The 13888-nt window shown below is 36.6% G+C and overlaps 1 protein-coding gene across 1 annotated transcript; it reads right to left on the bottom strand.

The window, feature by feature from the left end:
• Window positions 1–1884: 1884 nt before the first annotated feature.
• Window positions 1885–2234, bottom strand: LOC110588814 (10 kDa heat shock protein, mitochondrial-like). Its single transcript, XM_044918853.1, has one exon. The coding sequence runs from the start codon at window positions 2232–2234 to the stop codon at window positions 1926–1928; it is 309 nt and encodes a 102-aa protein (XP_044774788.1). The 3' UTR covers window positions 1885–1925.
• Window positions 2235–13888: the final 11654 nt, after the last annotated feature.

Raw genomic sequence — 13888 nt, 5'->3', positions numbered from 1 at the left:
ACAGATTTATATCTCAAGTTGAATGATTCTATGGTTTCATTCAATATTTTCATTTTCTCCCTTTTTTTTACATTCTTAGTGTTTTATAATTTGGAAGTTATTCAGGTGAAACTTCCGAGCTGTGTTGAAGTGTTGTTGGTAATTTATTGATAATAGCTCAGTGGCTGTGTCTGGTACCAGAGGAGAGTATACTAAGATATGCTGACATTCTAAAAATAACTAATATTTGTTTAGCATTTTGCAAAGCATAATCTTAGTGACTGATAAAACAAAACTGTAAAACAAGCTTTATTGTAATTCGCACTTTATGGAAGACTCTTTGACTTTTTCAGTATCACTCAGCCAAGAATGAAAATCAGGTAATTGGCATAAAGAAAATCACAGAACTTGGGATGCCCCAAATGCAGAAATAAGTAGGAACAAATACCAAGCAAGTATGCCAGCAATAAGCCCCACCACCAAAAGGGGGCAAATGCAAGGAATAGGTATCTGCTTATGGATGCAAAACCTGAAAGTAGTAGGGTGGTCTTGCTGCCAGGTTAGTCCTCTCTATACCTCTGTTAAATAAAAGAAAAAGAACTAGAAAATGTAAGACAAAGAACATATGTCTAGTTTAAAATTGTCTTAGCAGGGGGGAAGCAGTGGGTGGGAGGGTGGGGACAGTGAGAGGGGAGCAACTCAGGGGCTTTCTTTACAACTTTCTAGAGAGGAAAATATTTTGGTTACTCTACTTATTTAAAAACTATATCAAACTAAGGGCAGTTCCCATCTCTCCATGCTACCCTGGAGCCTGTTTCTCTGTCGTTTCATCCCTTCTATCTCCCCACTTCTCTATCCCAGAAATTTCTATGGAGAGATGTCTCTCCTTTTGCCTCTACTTGTCTCTCATCATTTTCCTACCCACCCCCCCCATTCTCCCTCTCTTTTTCTCCCTAATACTGTATCTCAATCATAATTATTACACAATGATGTATCAGGATCACCAACACTGTGACATTTATTTCTAAAAAAAAGGGAAGCTTCTCAGTGTTTGGATATTTGAGTTAATTTGATATTTTTGTGTTTGTCTTTCCTGTCTTTAGATATTTTATTACTTTCCAAACATGATTGCATTATCTGAGAGGTTCTGAATGAAAGTCATATAGAGAGACATCTTCATCTCCCCCCTCAGTTTAACAAAAATGGCATATATTGGTTGTTCTGGGTTTGTTATAAATATCTAAGGCTTAGAAATTGCCCTTTTATCCTTAGCTTAATAAGTCTTTTGAATTTTATTTAACTTTTAAGTCAGAAACAGGTGTTTTTAAAATTCTTTATCTTCTACTAAGATAATCATATTTTTAAAAGATTTAATCTTGAGCATAGGAACTCATGTAAATGTTTCATTCTTGAGAAAAAGCCTCCTGGTTAAAAGTTCAGGTTCTAGGTTTATAATTTCGATTGATCTATGGATTTTCCTTTCTGTGCGCTATTTGTTTGGATTTGATTTCAAGTTTGCTTTAGCACTATGGAATGAGTTGAGTAATACATTTTAATATCTGTTTTTCCAACATTTCTAACATCGAGACTATCTGTTGACATTTTGGTAAAACTCATTTACAAACTGTCTAAAACTGATATCCATGTTAGAGGTAAGTTGTTTTGTTGAAGTTTTTTTTCAAATTCTATGGTGATTTATTTATTTAGGTATATTAATTTTCATTGCATTTAATAAGTCCTGGTTAATGTATATTGTATCAAAAATATTAATTTAATTGAAATTTAGTGATACAAATTTACCTGTAGTATTTTTTTTTTTTTTTTTTTTTTTTTTGGATACCATTAGTTTATTATAAAAGAGAGACATGAAAATTATTTACATGATGAAAGATTTTACAACTTCACTGGAATGGGCAGCTTCACTTCATGCCATTTTAATAATGATTTCAGTCCACATACTTTCCGAGAATGTCACCATCTCTAAATAAGAAATAATCCTTGTCATCTAGAACTACTTTGGTGCCTCCATATTCTGGGAGAAGAACTTTATCTCCAACTTTCACACTAACTGGTTGAATCTCTCCACCCTTTCCTTTAGAGCCCGATCCAACAGCTACTACTGTTGCTTGCAACACTTTTCCTTGAGATTTTTCTGGAAGCGTAATACCTCCTTTGGTTACAGTTTCAGCTGCGCTCCTTTCAACTAAAACTCGGTCAAAGAGGGGAATAAACTTTCTAAATGCCTGCCCTGCCATGATGCCGACCGCCACAGTTCGTACTCCATTTTCTTGTTTTTTATAACTATTCTGTATTTGTACTTATGTCTTTTTCCTCATTTCCAGTTTGTTGTTGTTTGTTTGCTTTGGTCTTCTTCCATTTTTCTTTATCAGATTTCCTCATAGCTTGTCCATTTTATTAATCTTATAAAATAAGCTTGTTTATATTAACCAAATCTACATTTTTTCTATTATTTCATATATTTGCAATTATTATGTTATTTCTATTTTATTTTATTTTTTATTTTTATTTTTTTAAAGATTTTATTTATTTGCCAGAGAGAGAGCACAAGCAGGGGGAGCGGCAGGCAGAGGGAGAAGCAGACTCCCTGTGAGCAAGGAGCCCCATGTGAGACTTGATCCCAGGACCCTGGGATCATTACCTGAGCCGAAGGCAGATGCTTAACCGTCTGAGCACCCAGGCATCCCTGTTATTTCTATTTTAAAGTTTATTTTTTTCTAACTTCTTAAATTGAAATCTTAGTTGTTGTATTTTCAATCTTTCTTATTTTCTATTACATATATTGAAGGCTGTACATTTCCTCTGAATGCCATCCTGGACACTGATGGTTTAAATATATAGTGATCTCATTGCCATCACTTTAAAACACTTTCTGATTTTAATTTCATTTCTTCTTTAGCCCAAGAAAAATTTAGTAGTATGTTTCTTACTTTCCATATACATAAAATTGGGGGGAGGGGCAGGGAAGAAATACTACTCTTTTGCTGCAAATTTCCAATTTTTCTCATAATGTTCAGAAAAATAGCCTACGTGTTTTCTGCTTTGAGAAAATTGTTGAGTTTCTTTAATGCCCAATATGTGATCTGCTTTATTGAATGGCCCAAATTTACTTGAATACAAATTTATTTCTAGCATTTCAGATACACAATTATATTTATCTGTCTATGACCATAAGCTGGATAATTGCCTTATTACAATCCACTCTATAATTTCTTTTAAAATGTATTTTCTCTGTTTCAGAGGGAGATGAATTAAAAGGACCTCATTATAATAATGGATTTGTCAATTAATTTTTATAACTATCAAAAAAACTTTTAATGTATTGCAACAATATTTTGTTAAGCCCACAGAGCATTTATCATTACTATGTGTCTTGATAAATTAAACCTTTGATGCACCCTGAATAATATCTAACTTTAATGAGCTCCCTAAACAACAGGCAGTGTTTAAGTACTTTTTAACTCTAGTAGGTCAATAGTATTATGTGTCATTATTATTCCAGTTTTATGGAGGAGATACCTGATATAAAGAGTGAATATCTGGGGGTGCCTGGGTGGCTCAGTGGCTCAGTGGGTTAGGAGTCTGCCTTCAGCTCAGGTCATGATCCCAAGGTCCTGGGATAGAGTCCCACATGGGGCTCCCTGCTCAGCCAAGAGGCGGGTTCTCCCTCTGCCTCTGTAGATCCCCCTGCTTGTGCTCTCTCACTCTCTGTCAAATAAATAAATAAAATCTTAAAAAAAAAAAAGAGTGAATATCCAGTTACTCTTAGCTTGCAAGCAAAGAGCCACCTTGGACCCAAACCCACACAGGCTGGTTCCAGAACGATGCTCGTTAACTACCATACCATGTGACTCATCCTCAACACCATTCACAATTTTGTTTTCTCCTTGAATTCCATTTTCTTTCCTTTATGTAGTGTTTGTCTGGCCTATATTTTCATATTCTTTTGTTTTCAAACTCTCGGCCAATGTGTTTTTAGGTCCAGTACTTGTTAACATCATACAGCTGGATTTGTAAAACCTTCCTTTAACAGTGTAATTCCCCCCTCACCCGCACATACACACACATTTTAATTATGGCTGTTTATATTTATATTTATATTATTTTCTTATTTATCATATTCTTACTAATTATTTAATTTATCTTTTTTTCCTTCAGGTTTTCTTTACTAATTCTCTATTATTCCTTCACTTATTTATTTTTTTATTTTTTAAAAAGATTTTATTTATTTATTCATGAGAGACAGAGAGAGAGAGAGAGAGGCAGAGGGAGAAGCAGGCTCCCAAGGAGCAGGAAGCCCGATGCGGACTCGATCCCAGGACCCTGAGATCATGACCTGAGCCGAAGGCAGACGCTTAACCATCTGAGCCACCCAGGCACCCTCCTTCACTTATCTTAATATTCTCCATGTCTCTATTTTCTTGGGAGTCATGCACTCTCTTCCCAGTTGTCTAATGGCTAGCTTTAATGTTTTATCATGTGTTTCTCTGAAAAGCCTAAGAGAAAATGAGCTTTCGTTTCTTCCTCTAGAATATAAGACAAGAAATTTAAAATGTCTATCCGTACTACCGGACACTAAGGGAATTTCATGCCAGAGTTATAACTTTTTTTTTAAAAAATTGAATATTGTCAATAATTTGTACACCTTTTAAAATATTACTTTCTTCTCGCCAAGATTTCTTGTATGTCAATTTTATTTTTTTAGTTTTGTTTCTGTGGTACTAATTTAAAAATGTGAGCAATTTCTGTGCAGCAGAATTTCTCACCTTTTAACTATGAAGTTCGCTTATTTCGCTGACTGTATAATTGTTAGATAATATTTTTACATAAAGTTTTAAACTTTCACAAGCTTATGTTACTATATCTCTCTGAAAATTCAATATAAGACTAGAATGTTCAAATATAATAGACAAAATACATTTTTTTTTTTGTCATTTCTTTGATTACTCCTTCTCTTCTGTCTGCCGTGTTCTATTCTGGAATTTCTATTATATAATACCAGATTTGTTATATTCGTTCTTCAACTCTGTCATATCAAGGGCAGCATTTTCTTATCTTTATTACATTCTTTTTAATTTCAGGGAAAGAATATTGAACTGATCATATAATATCTACATTTCCAAATTGTTGCTCAGTTTCTCCATGGAATTTTAAATTTTTGTCTTTAATCTCCAAGCAATTCTGTTGTTCTGGCTCTAGGTCATAAATAAATCTTTTTTATGTTAGAGACTTTCCAAATTTTATTTGTTCCTTTGAGTAAGTCTTATTTGTAAGGGAATCATTCTTCCAATTGACCTCCTCTGACTTAGCATTATCTTTTTGTATGTCCAGTGTTTTTTTGTGTGATTTCTTTCATTTTATATCATATATGCATAATATGTATATATGATTTCACTGTCATGAAGACTGAGCTGACTCTTTGCCTAGTGTGAGCCTTTGGTTCTTTCATGTCCAGATCACACACATGTTCTGAAAAAGTGAGATCCTTTGCTGACTCAGGATGTGAATGAGAGAATGTGTGAGAGAGAAGCGGGAAAGAGGTCTGAAGTACTCTGCATGTAATGAGGAGGGACTATTTTGCATCTCCGGGGAATTATGGTAATGTTTAGGGACATTTTGCTTGTCACAACTGTAGGGAACTACTAGTATCTGGTGGACAGAGGCCAGGATGCTGTCAAGCCACCTACAATCCACTCAACAGTTCTCCACGACAAAGATTTAACCAGTCTAAGATGTCAGTGGTGTGGAACGTGGGAAACTCTGGTTCTAGAAATGTAAAGGAACTCATGGTTTAGGAAAATCAAGCAACAAAGTGGTCAAAGAAGGGTCAGTAAGAGAGAACAGAGATAAGACCATTGTCACAGGAAGACTAAGTGTTGGAACTGACATGTACAGGCAATTTTAAAGTTCTCCAATACACTGAAATATGATCCTCTTTTCAATTCCCCAAGAACATTTAGCAAAAATCTATATTGCTCAACTTATTTAAGTATTGCATTTCTGATATTTGTCTATCTGACTTTTCAACAAGATGCTAAGAATGGCTCCTCAGCAGGTGAAGCAGAAACTACCAAGGAGTCCCTGTAACATTGTTGTTACATCTGGAATTGTTGTCTTACTTAGCCATATCAGGAGTTTCCTTGTCTGTGAGAAACAGCTGGAGAGCAACACCTAGATGATATGGCAAATAAACTACATTTCCATGTCTCAATACAAAAATGAATGAATTTCTACTTAGAACCAGTCAGGTGTTACTGGTCAACAAGAAGCTTTCCTTCCATGACAATTTAAATACTTGGGATCGATTTATTTTTGGATGGGCCATAACAGAGTCTTCTGCATCTAGCCAGCAGATAAAAGAGTAAAGAGTAAAGAAGGAACATATCCTTTTTAAATACCTAGACCCAGTGTTGAGATACCTTACATTTTTCTACATTTCACTGGAGAGCACCAGTCACATGACCTAGATACAATAAAAAGTGTGGGGAATATAATTCTTGGCTGGGCAGCCACTTACCAGCAATAACTCTATATTGCTATATATCAAACAAGAAGCATGCATTTTGGGGAACAGTTTGCTGTCTTTGATACACAACACAAGACGATTTTTCATGTCTGAATTTATTTTTTATTTTTTTATTTTTTTAAAGATTTTATTTATTTATATGACAGAGAGAGACAGAGAGAACAGGAACACAAGCAGGGGGAGTGGGAGAGGGAGAAGCAGGCTTCCCGCTGAGCAGGGAGCCCGATGTGGGACTCGATCCCAGGACCCTGGGATCATGACCTGAGTTGAAGGCAGACGCTTAATGACTGAGCCACCCAGGCGCCCTATTTTTTTAATATTAGCTGATAGCTGGACACTTAAGTAGGAAAATTCGTTATTCTCTTATGGACATACTTTTGGCCTTGTTAGGAGCAAAGCATGTCAATATTTTTTCTTTACTTAACATGCTCTGTTCCTATCAATAACAGCATGGTCTATCTAGATACTGAAAAGGATTATCTCCTTTATGAAGCCTATGTTGCCAAATTCCCATCCAAGTGGAGGAAGTCTAAGAATTTCTACTTCCAGAGATTTTTTTTTAACTCACTGTGCAAGTATGCAATACATTTATGTGTATGAGTTGTGAGATTTTTGATTCTGGCCTCAATCTTATCTTGCTTACATTATAATCTGCAGAAACTCAAACATATTTGGAATATATTCATTGTACCTTTCCCTAGTTTCTATGAAATATATACTTTTAAAAAATTCTTATATTATTTCAATAACATTTTAGAAGAAAATGGCATAAATGAATGTACTCAAAGTATATACTGATCACTGAAAGCACTACTTCCTCCAACATCTGGCTTTTATTAGCCCCAAATATGAAATCAAAGTGTCAGCCATTATTGTATGTGTAAATATAGGGATTCTGAAATAAACCCAGGAAAGTTCCTGATCACATTAAGATATTCGTTGATTTCCTCAGTTTCTGCTAGAAGTGAAGTGAATTTAGTTATAATATTTATGAAAGGACACATTCTAGTTGTGAGCATCATTTTAAGTTGTGAGAAGACCAGCAGCAGTGGTTTGTAATGAACAAGATATTTAATGTAGTCTGATTTTTTTTTTTGGTAATTTCTATTGTATGCATTCCAAAAGTATTTTGAATAGAAAGTGTATGGAAAAAATAAGCATGTACCTGACACTCTCACAAAGAGGAAATATCTGAAGCAAATAGCTATTGCCTACCTTTTTAAACATGCAGAATATTCCTTTGAATTAAAAGCACATTACTTAAATATCATTAAATCATACAAAAAAGAGTATAAGAAAAGTACTTCAAATTTCCTCACTGAAGACACAGAGTATTTGCACATATACCAGGCTCTTACATCAAACTCATGAGGTACAAAGGGCATAGGGCTGGCCCGGCCTGGAAGTCCAGCTAAGCACAGTTCTGGGACTTTACTGGTCTTAACAGATACGGGTCAGGTTTAAGGTAAGTAAGAAAAACAAAGGAATAGGCAGAAGTATAATCTTAGAGAGAAAGTTACAGGGCAGAGTCTTAGAGATCACAAAATTAGAAAATTGCTTTATCAAGCAGAGTTGATCCATTTTAATAGAGTGAGGTTTCCTCTGGTTATATTCTCTTTGGCATTTGACTTCTTTGTGCTTGGAGTTAATAATTGCAACCAAACAGAATTTAGGGTAATCCTACTGAAGATTGACTAAGGAAAAGAAAGATATGCCAATCTGATTTCACATGAATGAATCTTAATGAGGCCCTAAGATTTACTGACAAACTCTAGATCTAAATTCTATGCCTGGAAAATATATTTATTCAGCACCCATTATGGTCAAGACTATGGAAAGGAAACAACAATCTGCAAGCATATGCCAACTTCCACAAACTTCCAGACTAGAGCAGAATAGATATGGTATCTATACCAATAACTACACTCTAAGGTAGAAAGTAATAACTGCCATAAGGTATGTGAAGATGAAATTATTTCAGAAACTCGGAAGACAGGGACACCACTTGCATATGGTAGAAGCATCAAAAGCATCATGGAAAAGGGCATATTTGAAGAGAGTTTAAGACAACTGTAGGATTTGGACATGTAATGATTATATAAGAACATTTTAGGTATTCTTTTTTTTTTTGATATGACAATTGGAAAGTATATGGATCTACTTGTATATGGCAGAAGTGAAGGAGAAACAAGTTTGGGAACTGTACTCAGGGTGTGTTAGCAGAGACCTTCAGATGTTGGGTTAAAGAGCTGAGGCTCTGTGTAGTGCCCAGCTGATACCTGTTCCTGATCTGAGAAGAGGGAGAAGGGTGGCCTGTTTTGGGGAGGTGCACTTAGCAACACTGTACTTGTCATTAGAGGAAGGGAGGAGATCAAATTGGGAAGGGCTGTTAGTATGTTATTGTGGGATGATGGTGGTGAATGTCTGGCTACAGTGGCTGCAGTAGAATGGTAAAGAAAAGTGAGCAGCACGGATGTAATGGGGACACTCTGCAGGAGGGGATCATCACTGTGGGTGAACACCAGAGAATGGTCCCACGGATGATTCAAATCTGGATATCTAGGAGGACAGGAATATTCTTAGTTTGAATAAGGAATATACAAAGAAAATACAGTTAGGAGTAGAAGTAAGTTTAAATACTAAATTAGCACTGTAGATATTAAGCAGTTACTTTGATATTTTAATATATAAAAAAATAAATGTGTAACACCTCTTTCTAAAGATTAAAATAATATAGCAATGACCAAAGGCATATCTTAGAAGAAAGTGAAGACTGATTGATAAAACTTCCAATTCCATCCATTATGTCTTTCAGCACCTGATAATGTTTGAATTAATCATCTCATTGCTGTATTCTGCCTTTTACTTGATTGAGAAGATTTATCCTGAGGAAGGCCAAAGGACTCTAGTTATGTGAATATTAATGGCCAAGTTGGCTTGTTAAGTTATTTTTGTGAAGTTACCTTTGGCTTTTAATAACCATTAACAGTAAAAACAATGATCATGCACTTTGTAGATATATAGAGTTTTCTGTGACCTTCTCCTGGGGAATAAGAATAAAACAGACAGAGAGGAAACAAGCATACCTGATTAGAACTTTGGAGTGCAAAGGAAAACAATCATGCTGTCTACATCAGTTTGAGAACCCAAACTTTTCAGACAAAGAATCCTCAATAACAGAGAAGTGTTAAACAGACTGGAGGAACTAGAAATTGGGAGCTAATAAGGACTGTTCCAAGAAATAGTATTTTCTTGTCAAAGTAATACAGAGACCCTGAAGTGAATTTTCAAAATACAAAAAACACACATGCACAAATAATCTCTCCACAATTAGCATTTCAGTGCACATCATTCCAATCTTTTCTAAGTACATATACTCAGATATTTAAGTCTTTCATACATTATAAAGATCTAACTGTTCAGTTTACTAATCAAGATCAGTGGCTGTCAAATAGAGGCGATTTTGCCCCCCAGAGGACATTTGGCATCATCTGGAACTATTTTTGATTGTCATAGTTTAGGGTAGAAATGCTGTTGCCATCTAGTCAGTAAGAGGCCAGGGATGCTGCTGAACATCCTATAATACAGAACAGCTTCCCACATCAAAGAATTATTGAGCCCCAAATTTCAGTAGTGCTGAGGATGAAAAACCCGAATCTTGATTCTAGGGATTCGTTTGTTTATAAAACAAAACCCTCGCTTTCATGGACAAACAAATACATAAGGTGGAAACAAAGTAACTCATGAAAGGTATTAGAGAGTGATGGTAAGGGGTATCATTTTTTTAGAGTGGTCGTGGAAATTTCCCTAAAATAGGTTGTCATCTGAGCAGACATATGTGATGTGAGGGAGCTAATCATATGGGTATCTTGGCAAAGAGTCCACTGGGCAGAGGGTCAGTAGGCGCAAATCTCCTGAGAAGGAAATGGGTCTAGAAGTCCAAATCAGCAGAGTTCAAGGTTGCCAGGATGGGAGCCAAAATTTTGCAAGTGTGTTACTGAGTACATTAGTGGAAGGAGCCAAGTCCACTCTATGACCCATTTACTCCTGGATTCATGTATTCTGGCTATGTAAGGGAAAGTGCTATATAATGTATCTGACTCAAATCATATACATTCCACTATATAAGCCCATCTTTTCAGCATGTTGTCTCCCGTCTGGAACCGTAACTGAGTCATTGGTAAGCTATTCCACCTTTCATTAGTCTAGCTGCTTCGTGGTGGTAGGGAAGGTGGCAATCCAGTTAATTCTATGGCTATGAACCCAGTGTTGCACTTCCTTTGTCGTAAGATGAGTTCTTGTTAGAAGTGACGTGATGGGGAATGTTCTGCGAGTCCATGGATGGTGGTGCTGGCAAGAGCATGGGAGCAGTGAAGGCAAATCTCTTTCCAGAATGTAGAGTCTATTCCAGTGAGGTTTCCTGTCTACTTCTACTTAGAAGTGCGACAGCCAGGTCATCCTTGGTGAGGAGAAGACCGTGTTGTTGAACCCAATGCATAGCTTCTAACCTGTCACCATGGCCACAAGGTGTATATATATATATATATATATATAGTCATTTTGTCCACTTGATTAGTAAGAGTCTCCCATGTAGTGGATGCCCTTTGAGGACACGAATATCTTCACAGTTGTGCCCATTCTAAGTGGTCCACCCACATACTTCTTCACCAGATTTCTCTGGAACACAGTGGCGTTTGAGGCCCTTTGGTGGGTATGAGCATCAAATCAGAATCAGTAATCTCTGAAAAGTCTGGATATTTCTTTTTCTCCAGTGTATAGTCATTCTAGTAAATGGGCTTCTTGGAAAAAGGCTTGGAGGAAGATTTATTATGGTGGGTACTTTTGGCAATAGTGCGAGTACTCAGAGACTCAGCCTTCAATAAAGGGTCTGTGAATTGACTTAGGACAGGAAACTGGATGAGAGGCTGTGACTCTCCATGGTGATTATTCAAGTCGGATTTTTGGCTACCAGACTTAGGGTTTCCTGTTACATTGATCAAACAATACTCCAGGGGGCTGCCCAACTATTATATTATTAGAGACTTCACGATCAAATATCCATTGCCAAATAACTCTGTAGGCCAAGGCTTTCTGATTATTGGTATGCCCTGGCTGCCTTTGTCAGTTGATGTGTTCTTCCTGTCTTTGGTTCAGCCCCACCAGTGGCTTCTGCTACTCCCAGATTTCATCATCCTCTTTGAAATGAGGAAGCCCATCTCAATGGTGGGACCTATGATCATACCTGATCTGCTGGAAATCCACACTTTGAGGTGCTGTTGGCCACTGGGTGCTGCTAGCTACAGTGCATCGCGAGAGCCTGGCCAGAGAAATAAACTGGAACCAGAAATCTTGTCTTCCTCATCTAGGGGCCTCTATTGACTAAGTTAACCTTGTATTGACTGACAAAGAAGAAATATTTACAAGGTCCAAATCCATTATCATAGAAGGGTGATTTGAATTGAGGGTCAGTCCATTGATAACCAGCACAATCTCTATTGTAAAAGTCCATGCATACACATCTGGGGGGCTTATCTGAAAGCTCCACAGCAGTGGGGAACCAGAATCCATCTACCTTTTTGCTCTGCCCTTCACTTGGTTTAAGATGTTTTAAGACCACATCCAAATGCTAAGAAGCAAAATGGAAGAAGAAAGAGAAACATGCCACCTTCCTTCAAAGCGGTGACTTGGAATTTGCACATATCACATCCACATGCACACCATATGTCACAGGGATACACCTAATTACAAGGGAAGCTGGATTATGTCATCTTTAGCTGGGCAGCCTGTGGCCGGCTAAAATTTGGAAGTTCAATCCCTGTAGGAAAAAAGGAGAATGGATATTGGGCCTCAGTTCATTTACTGCCTCGGTTACATTAAATTTGGAATGGCTATTAGATATTCAAATATCTGTCTCATGTACCATCCCTGAACTGAAATGACACAATACCTGTTTTCATAATCTAATTTTTCCACTTAAATTGTATGATCCTATTTCCGTAGTGATAAGCACATCTTACTGCAATCTGAGATTTACTGTTGCATCATGCTATGTGTTATTAAAAATCCTATAATGTATTTGATCTGTCCCTTATTCCCAGACATTTTTGCTGTTTTGAATTCCCAGTAGTAAAAATAAAGCTCCATGAAGATATGACTCTGCACACATGCTTGATTTTTTTTTAAAGATTTTATTTATTCATTTGACAGAGAAAGACACAGCGAGAGAGGGAACACAACAAGCAGGGGGAGTGGGAGAGGGAGAAGCAGGCTTCCCACGGAGCAGGGAGCCCGATGCGGGGCTCGATCCCAGGACCCTGAGATCATGACCTGAGCCGAAGGCAGACGCTTAACGACTGAGCCACCCAGGTGCCCCCACATGCTTGATTTTTTAAATTTAAAATACATTTAAAAAAACTGTATTATCCAGTCAATAAGTACATGATTTTTTTTAATTTTATGTGTTGACAAATTACTCTTCAGAATGATATAAACAATCTAAAATAGGGTGTGAGGGTACCCATTTCATCACACTCTCACCACACAATTTTTACTTTGTGTTTATTCCGTCCATTTGTTTCAATGATTTGCAATTTTTCTTATCTATATCTTCTTAAAGTACTTAATAAAACATATTGTAATTATCTTGATCAGAGATTTAGACATATAAGTATGGTATGTCTTCATTATATTTTTGAGTGGGATATGCTTGTTATATGGGAAATATTGATTTTTATGTATTCACTTATTTTTTTCTGGACAAATTATTCTCCCCTTTATGATTCTCCTTGGTTTTCCAGTTATAAACTCATATCATCTAAAAATAATAATCAGACTGCCATCACTGTAATACTTCAAATTTCTTTTTCTCTTCTGTTTCCTCAGCTAAACTTCTAAAACACATCTTTCAATTTCCAGCCTGTCATGATTCCACTGGCCAAATTCTCATGTAGTTTCCCCTAATCAGAGCAGTATTCCAGCTAAGGTCAGGCTGTGTGCAGAGTACTTTATAAAGTTGTGGTGATGGTGGGGTGGGTTAGCAAAGTTCACTGGGGGGTGGAGGAATTATAGATAACTCATACCCGGTTATTTGGGCTTTTAAATTTGGAAGCACTGACTTGACACAGGCATACCTAAACTGACAGGGGTTTTGAGGAGAATGAAGGTCAAGTCAAGTCAAAAGAAAGCCAATCTCAATCACATGAACAATTCAAGAAACTTTACTTTCCGTTGCCCTTATATATGTCTTACACATCTTTTCTTAACTCTAATATCTCAGTGAGAGTTTGCACATAATAGGCACGCAATACACATAGCTGACTGAATGTGGAGATTATATTTTTAAGAATGTTCTATAATGTACAGCAC

This window comes from Neomonachus schauinslandi, chromosome 10 (genome assembly GCF_002201575.2).
Source record: "Neomonachus schauinslandi chromosome 10, ASM220157v2, whole genome shotgun sequence".
NCBI lineage: Eukaryota > Metazoa > Chordata > Mammalia > Carnivora > Phocidae > Neomonachus > Neomonachus schauinslandi.
This window is presented reverse-complemented; position numbering and strand designations above follow the sequence as displayed.